We start from the raw sequence: 18574 nt of genomic DNA, 5'->3' as shown, positions 1-18574 counted from the left end.
TCCAGATGCTCTTTTATTTATTTCTGTTTCTGTATATAATCTAATTTTAGATCTTTAGATCTTAATAAATACCTGTTGAGGCTTTTAATATAATATTTTTTTTAAAAAGCATTATATTCTTTTTTTTTTTTTTTAATTTATTTATTTGACACACAGAGAAAGAAATCACAAGTAGTCAGAGAGGCAGGCAGAGAGAGAGGGGGAAGCAGGCTCTCCGCAGAGCAGAGAGCCCGATGCGGGACTCGATCCCAGGTCCCTGAGATCATGACCTGAGCTGAAGGCAGAGGCTTAACCCACTGAGCCACCCAAGCGCCCTTAATATAATATTTTAAAGCAGGGTGCAACTTTGTTTCAGGGTCCTAAATATTTGGCTTGAAATACTCTGTCAAGTCGTTTTATATCAATACAAGTTCAGACAGCAGTTCAACATGAAAGCAGATAGTGTAAAAGGCAAACACCTAAATCACAAATAGTGATGATTAGTAGAGGAAGTTAGAATGAGAAGTTCTAGAAAGACTTTAGTGATAGTGTAGTTCAGTCCTCAGTCAGGAATTGTTACAACGAATCCCTGAAAGATAATACTTGATTCTCGTGGAATGTTTGCAGGAAAAGATTGTGCTGACCTAAAACAGCCCTTTTTATTACTGGGCAGCTGGGATCCTCACAAAATTCCTTCTTACTTGGAAGCAAATTCTGCCTGCAGTTGGGTTTTCTTAATGACCGAAATTCTGTGTTTATAAACGCATTGCAGAATCAGCCTATTCCCATGTCTCCATGATAGTCTTCACATTTTGGAAGCAGTGATCGTATCTCCTCCTCTCAAATTGGGACTGTCTCTCTTCCAACATTTTGACACTTTGAATCAACAGTTTTTATTAAATACCAAATTGGAGCCATGAGTTGTGTTCTCTGTAGGTATTGAGGAATCAATAAGAAGCTTGTTTTGTTGATCTTGGTGTAACATGCTTTAATCTGTGTCCCTTTTATAAGATGTGGTATCAAAAAATTGAAAATTTTACTCATGATCAGCTGCATCTTTAAGAAGTTCAAGTTGTTGAATAAAGCCCATTAATGACTTGAACTTCCATTATACCTTCCATATACATAAAGCTAAACAGTTTGTTTCAGTATTCTGCTAAGTCTGGTTGCCATGCAGCACTTGGAAACATTTCACAACTCCTTTTGTACACGCGCACGGTGTGTGGAACTCCTAGGACGGGGGAACATAATGCTTTATTATAAGTGTTAAATTGATAGCTATTCCCAATTGATGCTACCATGACTTTTTAATTATAAATTATAATTAAATTATAAATTAGTATCATCATCATTACTTTGGTCTCTTACAGATTCATTAACCATTCGTTGTAATTCTCCAGTTACTAGACTTTGAGAGATGTGTAGCTTGCAGTTCAAATATGACCCAGCCCTGCTTCTGTCACTGAAGCGTAACTTCCCCAAACTGTGGTTTTCCTTGACGGTATTGTATTTAGGGGAGCTCTGATTTTTTTAGAAAAGGGCAGGGGAAGTGCCTGGGTAGCTCAATTGGTTAAGCATCTGCCTTTGGCTCAGGTCATGATCTCTGGGGTCCAGCCCCACATCGGGCTCCCTGCTTCTCCCTTTGCCTCTCCCCCTGCTCGTATGCTTGAGCGCATTCTCTCTCTCTCTTTCTCCCTCTCAAATAAATAAATAAAATCTTAAAACCAATAAAGAGAGGAAGGTGTAGGAGGATAGGGTAAATGGGTGATGGGCATTAAGGAGGTAGTGAGCACTGGATATTAGATGCAATTGATGCATCACTGAACTCTGCCTCTGAAACTAATATATTGTGTGTTAATTAGTTGAATGTAAATAAAATTCTAAAAAGAAAATAAGAAATACTACTGCTTGTACTCTGATACCACCATTATAAATGGGATTGACACTTCTGTCATCTGAACATTTTACTGCTATTGCAGCTGAAGGTTGTACAGCCTTCACCTTCAAGTAACCCTTGGGTAAATAACATCATCGTTAATAGTATTAGCAGTTATTGTAACACAGTCTGCAGCAAATCAAAATATTTAAAAGCCTTAAACATTAAAACCAGATAGAGGGGCGCCTGGGTAGCTCAGTGGGTTGGGCTGCTGTCTTCGGCTCAGGTCATGATCTCAGGGTCCTGGGATCGAGTCCCACATCGGGCTCTCTGCTCAGCAGGGAGCCTGCTTCCCTTCCTCTCTCTCTGCCTGCCTCTGCCTACTTGTGATCTCTCTCTGTCAAATAAATAAATAAAATTTAAAAAAAAAAATAAAAATAAATAAAAATAAAACCAGATAGAGTTATTATCTAAGCGTTACAGCTCATCCATCTTAATAATTGCGAATGTGAAATCTAGATTTGTCTTCCAACACAACTTTTAGGAAATCTGTTAATAATATTTTGCCTTCCTTTTCTTGTCTATGAAATGAGGCATTGGGGTAGGAGAGAGGTAGCCTTGTTGGGTGGGTTAAATAATACATGTAGAGTGGCTACTACGGAGCCTGGCACTTAATTAGATGCTAAACCAATGTTAAAATTTAGCCAATGTTAAAATCTAAAACCTCACAGGTTTTAGAATTAGATACTGAATAAATGCTACTATTATAGTTGTTAATGTCCCAAAGGCAAAGCCCTTTTTACGTTTAGGTGGGTACCCTCTGAATTGTATCTGTAAGTTTCAAGTAAAGATACAAGTTGTCATGTAATTTAATTAATGAAGGGAATAGTAAAATAGCATTAAATTACAGTAGGACAAAACTAAAGAACCCATTCCAGAAACTACCTAGAAAAGTGAACAGAAGATGATGGTAGCCTGGGGCTGAATTCTGTCATTTACCAGCTGTGACATTGGGCTAGTAAAACTTAATGTTTCTGATCTCATTTATAAAATAGGCTTAATAATACTCTATGTTTTTGTTTTGTTTTTGAAGATTTAAGAAAACATTTGTTAAACCTAGCTCAGTGTACGGCACCTAGTAGGCATTCAGCAAAAAGAAGCTATTTTTAGTATTGTTATAATTACATCTAAGATAAGTACAATACAAGCTTTATAGAATAGATAGGTTAAATTTTCCATTTTGGATTCTAGCTTAAAATAAATCAATAATGTTTCTAAAAATCACTCTCAGAAATAAGTCAAGGTAGCTGGGTTGTTTGTTTTTTGTTTTGTTGTTGTTGTTGTTTTAAGAATTTATTTGAGAAAGAGAGCGAGAAAGAGCATGAGAGGTGGGGAGAGAAGGAGGTTCCCCGCTGAGCAGGGAGCCCAACAGAGGGCTCCATCCCCAGGACCCTGGGATTATGACCTGAGTCAAAACCAAGAGTCAGACGCTTAACAGACTAAGCCACCCAGGTGTCCCAGTAGCTGGATTTTTTTTTTAAGAAAGAAAATAAAAGACATTACGATAGTACCTAACTGGCCAAGTAGAATATGTTTATGAATGGCCAAATAGAGTATGTTTATAAATGTACACTTTGGTGTGTATACAATTGTTTTTTCCAGAGAGAATTATATATAGTAAGTACTTTTTTTATATAACATTGGAATAGCAGTAAAGGGAAAGTAGAAAGTAAGAAAGACACGGTCTACCTTTCAGTTACTTGGTAGACCAGGACCTAAATGTTAAAATATTAGCCAAGATATTTAAAAAACAAGATAATATGTTTTGCTGCACAGCACATTATAGTTAAAAAGTACTAGAGAAGAGGGAAGTCACTACTGTGTAGAAACTTAGGCGAAGTCCTCTGGAAGAGGTAGAATTGAACAGGGTCTGTAAGAGGAAGGTCAGATCATGGAAAGTGACATTCATGAGAGAAGGGGGAGAAGGGCAGGGAACAGCATGGACCAGAAGCTTAATAGTATGGCTTTGTGATAAGACTGACCTAGCTAGTGTGTAAATTCCTACTAGAGAGAGATTTGTATGAAAGCAGAGCCTGCTTAGAAAAGGTGAATCCACATTATAGACAACATGAAAACTGAGCTGGCACAGGAACTAGGGGTTGGGGGGTCATGCAGGAAAGGGGCTGATGAAAGCCATCTCATTCATATTCGAATAAGAAACCATGAGAACATCTTATAAAATAGAATGATACTTCTTAAAATGATACTTTGGGAAAGTTTATTATTATAGCTAAAATGTACTACAGTGAAAGTATTTTTAAATCATGTTTATAAAATCTGGTTATAATGAAATTCACTTTGTAGACAATGAAAATTTTCCTTTTTTTTTTTTTTTTATGAAGTTATGTCACATTCCTAGGCAGAGGATCATAGGGGAAGAGAGGAAAAAAATGAAACAAGATAAAACCAGAGAGGGAGACAAACCATAAGAGACTCTTAATCTCAGGAAGCAAACTGAGGGTTGCTGGAGGGGAGGGGGCTGAGGGGTTAGGGTAGCTGGGTGATGGACACTGGGGAGGGGGATGTGCTGTGGTGAGCACTGTGAATTGTATAAGACTGATACATCACAGACCTGTACCCCTGAAACAAATAATACATTATATGTTAATAATTTTAAAAAAGTAAAAATTTTTTTACTAAAATTATAAAAGTTATGTGACATTCCTATTGTGTTTTTATATGCAAACATGGTTTTTAATCATTGTAACTAGCTATTCCTTACCATATGAATTAAGGTACCATTTTGAAACTGAGATGTGGCGAATATAAGTGGCCTCCATAAGGTTACATGACCAGCCAAAGGGCAACTTCTTATTCAGGGATACACTGGACTTGCTCTAAAAATTCTCCTTTGTGATGCCTGGTTGGCTCAGCATTAAGCATCTGCCTTTGGCTCAGCTCATGAACCCAGGGACGAGGTTTATTTTTTGTTTGAGTTAGGCCATGTTTTTAAGTTGAGGAGAAGACTCTGGAATAAAATATCTTGGCACAAGGGGCGCCTGGGTGGCTCAGTGGGTTAAAGCCTCTGCCTTCGGCTCAGGTCATGATCCCAGGGACCTAGGATCGAGCCTCGCATCGGGCTCTCAGCTCAGCAGGGAGCCTGCTTCTCTCTCTCTCTCTCTCTCTCTCTCTCTCTCTCTCTTTCTCTCTCTGTGCCTGCCTGTCTGCCTACTTGTGATCTCTCTCTCTGTGTCAAATAAATAAATAAATTTAAAAAAAAAAAACAAAACTTGGCACAAGAAAGTATAGATAGTTGAAAAAACAAGCTTTCAGAAAATGTAGGAATTAATGGATTCAAAGAAAAAGGAAGGATTTGTCTTTTTATTTGAGAAAGACTTGCTTCTTCCTCTAAAAGGGAAAGATAAGATGTGTGACTATCCTGGTAAAAAATTAGAAGAGACAAGTCAAGAAGTTACTTATAGTTCTCTGAGTTTTTAAATGAGGAATGGGGGTGTTTTAGCCCAAAAATTGCTGGATTTAGGAGCTGTAAAATAAGAACTAACACTTTCATATATTTAGAAAAATAAGTACTTTTAATTTGCTTAAGATCTAAATTTTGATCACTATTTTGCATGTTTTTATTTGATTAGGTACTTCCATTCAGTCAACCCTTGGTGCCAATGGCGTTAGATTAGACAACCAGCCTATAGTCAAAAAAAGGCGGGGAAGAAGGAAGAATGTAGAAGGTGTTGACATCCTCTTTTTTAACAGAAATAAACCACCTAACCATGTAAGTAAAAAGTACTGATCTTTGAGTCCAAAATTTGAGTCCAAAGTATGTAAATATACATATTGCTGTTTTGCGAATATCTTAGAGAGTAAAAATATTAATTAGGAAATTAGAGTGTACTTCTAGATTCTATCTCAGAGGAATCTAGCACTGACCAAGACTCGTGAAAATTTTAAACTTGGAAAATTCGTGAGAATTTTAAACAGTTTACTTTTTTCCTCTTCAAAAAGATTTTCTTTACTGGACCAAAAATCGAACGATAAAGCATAGAAATAAAATTTTCACTTGGTTGTTTCTCTCCAGGTTACTTTGGGCTTGACCACCTCACAGATTTCTACAGGGATGACTCCAGCACTGTCCTACACTCAACCTCAAGGAATTCCTGATACGGAAAGTCCAGTTCCAGTCATTAACCTCAAAGACGGGACAAGACTCGCAGGCGATGATGCGCCAAAGAGAAAGGATTTGGAAAAATGGCTTAAGGAGCACCCAGGTTATGTGGAAGATTTAGGAGCTTTTATTCCTGTAGGTGATGCCTTACAGATCTTGGTATATTTTATTTCTGTGGTTTATCAAATCCATAATGATGAAGCATACGTTTTTACCCACTTATGTAAATATGTGTTCTGCCCAAGGGTAAGAAAAATAAGCAGAAAAAAATAATGACCGTTTTTTCCCCCTGATAGAACACAGTGCCATTTCCATTTTTCCATTCTGCACTTAATAATGAAAATTATCTCCAATATACCATTTAACACTCCTAACACCTTTATCAGAATGGCATAATTGTAACTATTTTCTGGATAAATTAAAACACCGAAATTGGAAGTAAGTAGTCCAGGGCACAGTCTTAACTCCAGCGTCCAAACTACTACTCGTAAGCTCTTCTTCAAGCTGCCGCAGTACTGCTGTTGTGTCTCTGCAGGTGCACACTAAGTCTACTCTCATCAGAGCGAGAATTGTTTTAGTTCATTTGCATTTTTTGTCTCCTGAGATACTCTGTGCTCACTGTCTCATAGGCATATGACTTTCTTTTTTTTTTTTTTTTTTTAAAGATTTTTATTTATTTATTTGACAGAGATCACAAGTAGGCAGAGAGGTAGGCAGAGAGAGAGAGAGAGAGGAGGAAGCAGGCTCCCCGTTGAGCAGAGAGCCCCATGTGGGGCTCGATCCCAGAATCCTGAGATCATGACCTGAGCCGAAGGCAGCGGCTTTATCCCACTGAGCCACCCAGGTGCCCCGGCATATGACTTTCTTACTCACAGAAATCTGTCATTGCATTTTGCAGTACTTTACTATCAGGTGCTAATATACCAAATTCGTATCAGATCCTCCAAACAGTGAAGGTAGCGGGCCTTTTGTATCTGCCTTCATTAGAATGGAGAACCCAGCGCAGCTGTTTATATTCTGTGAGCTTCTGAAGGACGATATCCTAGTCACCTTTGTATCCCCAGGACTTAGTACCTAATTCCTGATCCACAGAATAGTGTTTAGCTCCCTTATAAACATTTACTGAGCCAATGAGTGAAAGTCCTTTGAAGACTAAAAACTACCGTATAAATGTAAAGTTATTTTATTAACAGAAAAAAATTACCTTGTTACTTTTTTACATAAAGGAACCACAAAAGCTCCACACTCCAGTCCCTACAGTGGTCTTTGTGTCTGTGATGTGTACTTTGTCTAGAATTTTACGTCGCTATTATTTTTTTTTTAATATTTTATTTATTTATTTGACAGAGATCACAAGTAGGCAGAGAGGTAGGCAGAGAGAGAGGAGGAAGCAGGCTCCCCATTGAGCAGAGAGCCCGATGCGGGGCTCGATCCCAGGACCCCGGGATCATGACCCAAGCCGAAGGCAGAGGCTTTAACCCACTGAGCCACCCAGGCGCCCCTTACGTCGCTATTATTGACATCAGGAAATAACCTGGTTGTCTACACCAGACTGCCTCAGGCTTGGCGTTCAGATGCCTTTTATATCCCTGGTCTTCTCTAAGGATGCCACTAATTCTCAAACTTTAAATACTTTTGATTTTTTAAAAAAACAAAGCTTTTATAATTATGAGGGGAGGAGTTTTCGCTAAATATGATGGGTAAGCATAGAATGAATACTGCAGTTCTAACAGTAATGAGAATCATTAGTTTAACCCTGTAACTTAACATATTAGAAAATAACATTTTATTCAGTCAGTAATTTGCATTGAGTAACTACTGAGTGCTAGTTCTTCTTTTAAGGGATAGAGGATAAAACCACGAACGATATAAAGTTCTTCCCCTTGTGGTACTTCCACTGTAGTCTGTAGGGTTTCTCCTGTCTTTCATCACTGCAAAGGAATCTTTATTAATTTTTTTTTCTTTATTAATTTTTTAAACTTAAAAGCCATTCATCATTTTCACTGCAAATAAACTTTTTATCATAATTTTTTAGGTAATATTATATAATATCAAGATTTTAAAACAGCATTTGTTGTGATAATACAAGTTGATTAGTTTTGGTTTCTGAAGGATATCTCACATTAATCATTTCTTAGCTCTCACACTCTGTGGTATCTCTATAGCTAATTAATTATAACATATATAATAGCGGGGCTATGTGTAGAGTACTGTGGAAACATAGAAAAGAGTAATGAGTGATTCTGCCTAGGCAAAGTATCTGGGGAAATGTGGAAAGAAGATAGAGATGACATCTGTGACTGGTGGATGATAAAGAACAAGTAGGCATTTGAGCAGGTTAACTCAAGAGAAGAATATTCTAAGCATTATAAAATGAGTATGAAGAGTTAAAAAGGATAGGACTCTAAGGCATATTCATAAAAGAGCGGCCAGTCTGGTATTGCAGGGTGTATGTGAGGAAGTCTGTGGGGTAATAGTAACAGGATAGAAAAGGTGAATTGAGGTCCAGGCTGTGAAGGGATGCGTCTGCCACGCTGATGAGTCTGAGCATTCCTCTCCTGCATTGTTCTCATTGGTCCAAAACTGACCTCAAGCCCTGCTTTGTTAAAATTATAGAGGTAAGCAGCATGGTTTGATGGAAAGAGTTTCATTACCAGATACTACCACTTGCTAGTTGCATGACCTCGAGGAAGGTTAGTAACCTCTCCAAGCCTTGGTTCCCATTCATAAAATACAAGAATATCTTTTAATATCGTGTCGATTACTTGAGGAGAGATAAGAAAGACTATTAGTGAGACGAAGAGAAGAGGAAAGCCACAACTGGCACAAACATGGATTGTATCAGCACGGAAAAACATCTGATGTTTCAGATGAAATTTATCAGGAGAAAAAGTAAAGAACTGTATGATTTTGAGGAGGCTGCTCCAGGTTATTGGTAACTCCTTCAGACAATGCTAGGAACACAGTGATCTGTAAGAGCATTTAAGGAAAGACCTCATTTCAGGAGCCAGAATGCACACAGACTGATGGTGTTTCGATCATATGATGGCCTTGAATATGTTTTCAAATATGCAATTTGAGGAAAAGATTTACATAATATTTCTTAAAGTCATATTTAATATTTTTATTAGACAGTTGACCCTTGAACAACACTTGGGCTTGAATTGTGTGGGTCCACTTTTACGTGGATTTTTTACAGTATGGTACTGAGAATGTATTTTCTCGTCAATATGATTTTCTTAATAACATTTTCTTTTCTTCAACCTACTTTGTACAAGTAGGTTCAACAACTTATATTTTGTTGTAAGAATACAGGATATAATATAAATATAACATGCTAAATATGTGTTAATCAACTGTTTATAGTATCAGAAAGGCTTCTGGGCTGCAGCAGGCTATTATTGGTTAAGTTTGGGGGGAATCAAGAGTTATATGTGGATTTTCAACTATGCAGGGGCAGTACCCCTAATCCCCATGTTGTTTAAGGTCAACTGGTTAAATATAAAAATATTTAAAGTTTAAGTATTTTTAAAGTGTAATGGGTAAGCTCTTTAATATATATGTATGTATATATTATATACTAAAGGTAAAATATGTGTATAATATTATCTTCAGTGTATAATATATATGTATCTTCAGTGTATAATATATATTAAATACATATTCTTCAGTGTATAATATATATCTTCAGTATTATAGAATTAAATTAGTTAGATCAGCTCTTTTGCACTGTTTGCACAAGTAAAGATTTTAAAGCTGTTTCTTTACTTGTATGTTTTAGAGAGTGCAGCTCCATGAAGGGAGGCCCAAACAAAAAAGGCATCGTTGCAGAAACCCTAATAAACTCGATGTTAATAGTCTTACTGGAGACGAACGTGTTCAGCTGATCAACAGAAGAAATGCCAGGAAGGTATGTGTATATTTATTGTTAATCGTTTATAAACAGACCTGGAGATGGGTTAAAACTAGCAGATTTGTGGGGAAAGACATAGACTATAATTTTATGCAATCTAATTTCAATTCCCACATCTTTGGCTAAGCCATGGGATAAAATAAGTCACTTGACACATCTGTGTGTAAGCCACGTGACATCGCCCAAGGGCCTGACATCCAAAGCAGCGGTTCTCAGCACAGGGCAGTTTTGTCTTGCAGGGACATTTGGCAATGTCTGGAGGTCCCAACTTGGGAGGTGAGGAGGTGGCAGGCAGGGGAAGGATTCTATTGGCATCCAGCAGATAGAGGCCAGGATGCTGCTGAACTTTCTACAGCACATAAGACAGTCCCTCACAACACCCACCCAGAAAGGCCATGCTGCAGAGGGTGAGAAACTGATGAGAGAGCCACCATTCTCATTAGGCTGTCATAGATTACATTTTTGTCACTGAAATTTCCCATCAGATGGCCATAAAGTATCTTGTTCCTTTAAATGAGCCTATTACATAATTTTCTGACAGATGAAAATAAAATGTCTTAAACAAAGGTACCTTATAGAAAAAAGGCACTGCTGTGTTTATCTTACTGCTTTTTTGACTGATGAATGGTAAGAGTCCAGTTTTTCTAAATTCTATTTCTTAACCAAATGTGGCTCAACATTTGTTTCCCCAAATTGTTTTTGTTTATGGACTGGTAAATGTCTCCTTCACCTCAAAAGTAAATGATACAACACTTACGGCACCCTTCTGCAGGCCTATAGCTCTGATATTTTTATTCTGTTTTTTATGCAGATAAGCATGCAACAAAATAAAATTAAAAAGAGAAAAAGATGGCCTCGGAGTAAGAACAGCAAATTTCTCATTGAGTTCCTTCAGTCACAATCAGATTACCTTAATTTTAATATTGTTATGTGCACTAGCTCATTAAAATTAATACTGATTTTCCCCAAGTTTATAGAGCTTATTCAGCATTTGTTTGTACTTTAAAATGGTGTCATAGGGGGATTAGGGAAAAGACAAGATGACATTTTAGTAGCATTTTACTTAATTTTGTGATTATATAGATGGTGTTACAAATCTTAGCACTTCATCTTCTAACAAAAGTTAGCATTACTGGATAGGAATAAATTAGTCTTAGCCAGTTTTAAGGAAATGGAACAATTTTGTGTTTTTACTTATTAGATATTAAACACTCCTAATTTTATCTAATTGTTACAACCTGACAAGGGGTCTGTTCATCTCCCGTAATTTGTATTATTTATTGTTCTGAGTCTGTAGCACACAGGCTTAAGGATTGAAAAGAATCTACCTGCTGAATCCCCATATACCACCCAAAGGGCCTCCGCTTACACTGGAGCTTAGTAAAGGGGGTAACGAAAAGGAAAAGGCAACAGAAACTAAGTAAAGACTATAGAAAATATTAGAAAAGAGTGCTTAAGGTATTATAACTATAGATACCTGTAACTTCTAGGTGGTGTAGCCATATTAAAGTCCTGTCTGTATTCTACCAAGAGATAGTATATGTTCAGAGAGGTATAGAAAGAGGAATTAACTTTAGACACCAAAGGAACATTAAGTTGGTAGATCCAAATCATTGAAGTTTCAAAATATTTTGTTTTAATGTCCTACTAATTATCATATGTAGTTTTAAAATTTTTTCATATTGTGGATTAATTGGCTGTATCACTGTTCACAAGCAAAAGATGTGCTTAATTTTATACTTCAGGGTTTTAATTTACGTAATAGGTAAGAGCATGACTTTGCGGAACCTGAGTTTGAAAGCTGGCTCTCATGCTTACTAGCTGGCTTTAGGTGACTTATATAACTTCTCTGAGGCTTAATTCCTTCATTTGAAAAACAGAAATAATACTCTCTCAAAGGATATAGTGAGAACTAAAATATATACTGAAAGTCCTTAGCATGATGCATGGCATATACAAAGAAGAAGGAGAACTTACTATTTGTTTGCACCAGATGCTGTGCTAAGGCACTTGAATTGGTTTCATTTTTATCCTTATAAAACCCTATGAGGGAAGTGTTGTCGTAATCCCCTTTTTATAAATCAGAAAATGGAGGCTCAAAGAGATTTACTGATTTGCCCAGTTCCAGTAGCTGGTAAGTCTGACTCCAGAGGGCACATGCTCTGAACGAGGCTGTATGACCTATCCAGCATAGCAAGTGCACAGGAAACAGTGGTTATTCATTTTACTATTTTAGTTAGTTAAAGCATTTAAAATTTACATACCACATGTCTGTACGGTGTATTAGCAGTGCCTTTGGCATGTGGTAGTCCTTTTTAATATAGTAGATAACATGAAAGGTAATTCAAGAAATACATGTGTCTTAAATAAACTCTGTATAGCACAGAATAAAAGCAAGAAAGTTCATATTTAATATATATTATATATATATAATAAAAATTAATTTAATTTTTAAGTGTCTAACAGTCTTTTTCATTTACAGGTTGGAGGTGCATTTGCTCCACCTTTGAAAGACTTATGTAGATTCCTAAAAGAGAATTCAGAATACGGAGTAGCTCCTGAATGGGGAGATGTTGTTAAGCAATCTGTGAGTAATTTCATAAATACTAACTCACACATCATCTTAACAATTAGACACCATTTAGTCAGCCTGAGAAAGACAGATACCATATGATTCCACTCATAAGTGGAATCTAGAACTGAAAACAAAACAAACAAAAAGCAGACTCCGATCTATAAATACAGAGAATAAACTGATGGTTGCCAGAGGGGAGGTGAGTGGGGAGATAGGCAGAATGGATGAAGGGGAAAGAGTGGTACAGGCTTCCAGTTATGGGCTGAATAAGTCACAGTAATAAAAGGCAGAGCATAAGGACTACAGTCGGTGGCACTGACTAGCAATGTAATCGGACAGGTGGGAGCTACACTTCTGGTGAACGTGGTAGCCTGTATAAACCTGTCGAATCACTAAGTTGTACACCTGAAACTAATGTAACATTGGGTGTCAACTATACTCAAAAAAGAAAATTACCTGCCATTTAACGATATCAGAGATGAAGTTTTAAATTAAGAATTAGCAACAGTGTGGGGCACCTGGGTGGCTCAGTGGGTTAAAGCCTCTGCCTTCAGCTCAGGTCATGATCCCAGGGTGCTGGGATCGAGCCCCGCATTGGGCTCTCTGCTCAGCGGGGATCCTGCTTCCCTTTCTGTCTCTCTCTGCCTGCCTCTTTGCCTGCTTGTGATCTCTGTCTGTCAAATAAATAAATAAATCTAAAAAAAAGAAAAGAAAGAATTAGCAACATTGTGTAAACATGTGCCAGTGTTTTAGTTCACAGTTTTTATTTTGCAGTACACATTACAAATTTCTCAGATGTTTGTTGAATTAGAATGCAGAATCAATATATACTGATCATTAATCTGTTTTTATTTTAACGTCTAAGATAACTCTTTGAGCAAGGCCACAAAGATTAACCAAAGATGTGCGGAAAGAGACATATAAGGATATTCATCATAGCATAATAGTAACAAATTGGGAATATATTAATGGTCCATCGATATATTGGAAAACTATACAACTGGCAAAAATTATATCTTAGAAGAACATCCAATGACAAGGGAGGAAAAGGTCACGGTGTGTTAAATGGAGTAGTAATTAAGCCCTCGGAAAAGCCAAGCCTGCCCATGTGGTAAATGCTGAATAAAGAATAGCTACTATTTCCATAAGTGTCCAAATGAAAAGAGCAGGCTATAAAACTATGTTCATTATGATTCTATTTATTTTAGAAACGGAAGTGGGGAGAATTGTAGAGTCTGTATATATGAACAAGGGAGAAATGAAATACACACCCTAAGATATTAGCAATGGTTTTCTCTGATGAAATTACAGATGATTTCTTTCCCTTGTATCTTTGTTGTTGTTCTGCAGTGAACCCTAATGCTTTTGTGAAGAAAACAAATAAGTTGATGAATTCAAAACAAAATTTTTAAATAGTACCGTGAGAGTCTTTGAAACTGCCATCTAGGGGCACCTGGCTGGCTCAGTCGGTAGACGATGCGACTCTTAACCTCAGGGTCGTGAGTTCAGCCCCACGTTGGGCGTGGAGCCTACTTAAAAAAAAAAAAAGAGAGAGAGAGAGGTATTGAAACTGCTCTGCAGAGGGGTCACAAATGGTAGTCACAAGACACATGCAGCTGTTGAGCATTTGAGATGTGGCTGCCTGAATTAGGTTGTGTAAGAAGTATAAAACACTGGTTTGGGATTGGGGGGGGTTGAGTATTTTTGACACACAATGTTACATTAGTTTCAGGTGTACAGCGCAGTGATTGGACAGGTCTATACTGTGCTCTCCACAAGTGCAGCTGCCATCTGTCACCACACAACACTGTCACAACTTCACTGATTTTATTCCCTGTGCTTTTTATTCCTGTGACTCGGGGTGCCTGGGTGGCCCCATCAGTTAAGCGGCCAAGTCTTGATTTTTGGCTCAGGTCATGATTCCAGGGTCACGGGATCAAGCCCCGCTTCAGGCTCTGCGCTGGGTGTGGAGCCTACTTAGGATTCTCCCTCTCCCTCTATTCCGCCCCCCTTAATTAATTAATTAATTTTAAAAATTATCCCCTAACTTATTCACTCCGTAACTGGAGTCTATGTCTACCATTCCCCTTCACCCATTGTGCCCATCTCCCCACCCTGGTTGGGGATTTTGAAGATTAAGTTTGGAAAAAATAGAAATGAGATGGTAGTATTTTGGTTTAATTATGTTAGGCTATATTACTAAAATTAATGTCCCCTGTTTCTATTTTACCTTTTTTGATGCAATTGCTAGAAAATTTAAAGTTACATATGTGGCTTACGTTATATTTCTGTTGGAGCCTGCTAGCCTAGAGGTTCTACAACTCCTACCACTTTTAGGAGTTCTGGGCCCAGAAAGTCATGGGAGAATCACTCGGCTATCTTCTTCAAATGGTGCTATCTCCCTCCCTTACTCCCAAAGTGACAAAGATTCACATGGAGCATCTCATCGTAATCTTAACCTTTCACTTACTTCCTCTGTTCTTTCCTTATCGTTCTCCTAACTTGGACGAGGGCCACTTCTGTAGTCTTCTAGAGTAATTGATGACGCGAAACTGTGAGGGTGCGGAAGTAACCTCATGAGAAAATGCCTTTGGACCTTCTGTTCCCTAGAACTCTTCTACACACGTATGCCTCACCATGTGGAAGAAAGCTAGAGGCCTCTTCCTGCATTCTTACCCCGTGAGAAAATGAGAAGTGGAGGAGCTGTTTCACACCCCTCCTTACTTACTATCTGAAATGAGACTGTCTCTTTCATAATTGATTACGTTCTTTCAGTACGGACTCAGTCTATGAATAATTACCAATTTTAATGTGATCGCTACTGATTTTATTCTAATGTAGCTATTGTTACTGATTTTTTTTTCCCCAGGGATTTCTTCCAGAGAGTATGTTTGAGCGTATTCTCACTGGTCCTGTTGTGAGAGAAGAAGTCAGCAGGCGTGGGCGACGGCCTAAAAGTGGAATTGCCAAGGCCACGGCGGCGGCGGCGGCAGCAACTGCCACCAGCGTGTCAGGCAATCCTTTGTTAGCCAATGGATTACTTCCAGGTGTGGATCTCACAACCCTTCAGGCCTTACAACAAAACCTACAAAACTTGCAGTCTCTGCAAGTAACCGCGGGGCTGATGGGAATGCCTGCCGGTCTTTCTTCTGGAGGAGAAGCTAAAAATGTGGCCGCCATGTTCCCCATGCTGCTGTCAGGAATGACTGGCTTACCTAATCTGCTGGGCATGGGGGGGCTCCTGACAAAGCCTACTGAATCTGGAACCGAAGAGAAAAAGGGAAATGACTCGAAGGAGCTAGAAGGAAAAAAAGAAAGGACAGAGGGTCAAAATTCAGAGAACGGGGGAGAAAACTCCGTGTCGAGTTCTCCTTCCACGTCCTCTACTGCTGCATTAAGTACAGCTGCAGCCGCCAACCCGCTAGCTCTTAACCCACTACTGCTGTCTAATATACTCTACCCAGGGATGCTGCTCACTCCAGGCCTTAATCTCCACATGCCAACTTCGTCCCAGTCCAATACTTTTGACATACAGAAAAACAGAAACAGTGACTTGGGCTCGTCTAAGTCCCAGGAAGTAAAGGAGGAAGAGTCCAGAGGTAGAGACCAGGAGGACAAAGGGGGAACTGAAGCAAGTCCTCTCAACGAGAACAGCACAGATGAGGGTTCAGAGAAACCTGATGCTTCGTCTGGATCTGACAGTACGTCGTCGTCGTCCGAGGATTCAGATTCGAGTAACGAAGACTGACTCCCAGACTGCACTTAAATTATGAACTGATTTTGGATTTTTTTTTCTTTAATTATGAATTGTAAATACCCCAGTGTTGAGTGCATCAGTAACTTACTGACCGAACATTTCAGTTATTTGTTTAGAAGTGCAAACTGCTTTCAGAGACGTTTTGCATGTACTATTTCTTAAGATCCGTATAAGTTTCTGAACTCGTATGTACTATCAAATACATAAAGGTGTAAAATTACAACAAAAAGGCATTATAATTTTGTTGGGGGTTAATTTTATGAAAATTATGCTCCATGAGAGTTGTATATTTAATATATTTGCAGAGAACACAGCATACTTGATGCATATTTACTGATTTAATTTGAATATAGTTTTACAGCCTCCTTGACACCTATAATTTACAGATCAAAACTCAGCAATAATTTGGGCAGCTAATGAATGTCATGAAAGCTGTAGAGTCTACATCACCATCCACTGCTTTAATTCCATGAAAACGCTCTCGTGTCGTGATGCACTGCTGACGTTTCCAATTCAGGTACAAGTGTGTTTTAAAGAAGAAATAAGTTTCCCAATCAGCCAATTGAACTGGCTACCTGTTACCTCAGCTGAGTTAGTTTAGGAAGTTTACATTCGTTTCTAATTCTCTACTTGTTTTCAGGGGTTTTTTAAACGCATCCTCTATATCATGTTGATCTGGCAAGAAATCTGACTTGCTTTCGGCTGAGCTTAACTCTGATATCAGTAAAATTAAGTCCTACAAGAGTCCTGAGTCATGGGACTTTGGCGCCCTCTAGACATACTTAGTTTTACTTTTTCAAAGTTTGGCCTCCTCTAAAGAAATCATTCTGTCTCTGATGAGTAATGTCTGTTTCCAGGGTTCAGAAAAGGCAAACTCATGAAATACCACTGAGAAGATCTTTCCACACAGCATACTTCATGTAAAAGAAACCGTTGGTTTGCTTTATTCGTGTAGATTTCTCTGTGTTTTATGTCATGGAACTGTTCCAACATGAGCAGGTCTTAGTGATAAAGTAATATGCAGAATAGTCTAAATTCTTTTTTTTTTTTTTTTTTTTTAGTTGCTAGGTATAAGCAGACTAAATGTTGCCCAGAATCAGTGTTGGGTTATCAGTTTATATTAAATATACTGAGTTGGCCCATTTTGAATATGCACTTTGAATGATCTCAAAAAAATTTATACATGTTATACCTGTCAACCACAAAAATGAAGCCCAAGGCTTCTGATCAATTTCTTAGAACCCTTTATCATGTAAAATTTGTCTGATATTTGATTTGTGATACAGTTTCTCCTGCTAAAGCTGCTATTAATTCCGATAAGATGGAGAGTTCCAGGATCACCTTCATGTACATTAAAAACAATTAGAAATGAATTGGACACAAAATAACATTTACATCCTAAGGAGAGAAAGATGTTAGCATTTTTCTGATACTTGGATAAGTCAGTGATTAAGTTTGCGAGGGGCTAAATTTAGGGGGGAAAGTACCCCACTTCTCTCCCACAGAAAAAAATAACTCAGTACGTTTTGATAGAACTTTGTTGTTTCGTCATAAATCCAGCAATTATATTGGATTTTCCCAGATCTTTACCAGTAAATTATGTTTCTGTATGTAAGATAACTAATCCCTCACTAGAGAGACAGTGTTACATGTATTTACAAAATCATTTAAGTTCCATTGAGATTGTATTGATTTTTGTATTTTTCCCAAAATAGTACTTTGAATTGATAGTTCTTTATGCAATGTCTTAGCAATAGTCACTGTAATGCCCATCCAGGAGAAGTGGGTAGTAATTCTTCATCATGAAAATGATATATTACATATTTAGTATCTTCCCTTTGCAGTATTGCACTTTTGTTTAACTAGAACACACCTATGAGATAGCCAAAGTTTTTCAAACACAGTTAACTTAGTTTGCTGGTGGGGTATTTCAACACCATCCATACTTCCCTCTTTCCCTCTAGTTCTATCCACATAATCTTCATTCCTTTCTTTCCCCAATTAAAAAAAAAAAGAAAAGAAAAGAAAAGGGAAAAAAAAGCCCTAGATCTTGTCTCTAAAAAGCGAATTTATATCAAATTTATGAGATAAAGTATTTTCCTAATTATGATCAGACGAATTTGGTTAACATCTTAGTGATTCTCTTTCTACGTAATAAGGCAATTACAGTTTTCAAAGCATTAAGGCTAATACTAACGTTAAACTTTCTCTCGGGTTTCAAGACACTTCTATTTAGTATTGATTGGGGAAAAGTTGTCCACCTGTCAGCTTAAAAAAATGCAAATATGGTTGTG

At 37.8% G+C, this 18574-nt stretch overlaps 1 protein-coding gene across 13 annotated transcripts in view; it reads left to right on the top strand.

Annotated features, from left to right (window-relative positions):
* The window catches only part of CHD9 (chromodomain helicase DNA binding protein 9), a 212261-nt gene extending 194064 nt beyond the window's left edge, over nt 1-18197 (top strand). For all 13 annotated transcript variants that reach the window (XM_032854469.1, XM_032854470.1, XM_032854473.1 and 10 more), the window contains 5 exons: nt 5506-5645; nt 5949-6170; nt 9817-9945; nt 12431-12535; nt 15393-18197. In XM_032854469.1, coding sequence (XP_032710360.1) covers nt 5506-5645; nt 5949-6170; nt 9817-9945; nt 12431-12535; nt 15393-16271 — 1475 coding nt within the window. In that variant the 3' untranslated portion in view covers nt 16272-18197. The remainder of the gene's footprint in view (nt 1-5505; nt 5646-5948; nt 6171-9816; nt 9946-12430; nt 12536-15392) is intronic.
* The last annotated feature ends 377 nt before the right edge of the window (nt 18198-18574 follow it).

This window comes from Lontra canadensis, unplaced genomic scaffold (genome assembly GCF_010015895.1).
Source record: "Lontra canadensis isolate GAN:19392208 unplaced genomic scaffold, GSC_riverotter_1.0 scaffold8, whole genome shotgun sequence".
Lineage (NCBI taxonomy): Eukaryota > Metazoa > Chordata > Mammalia > Carnivora > Mustelidae > Lontra > Lontra canadensis.
The sequence above is the reverse complement of the archived record's forward strand: the minus strand, read 5'-3'. Positions and strand labels throughout refer to the sequence as shown.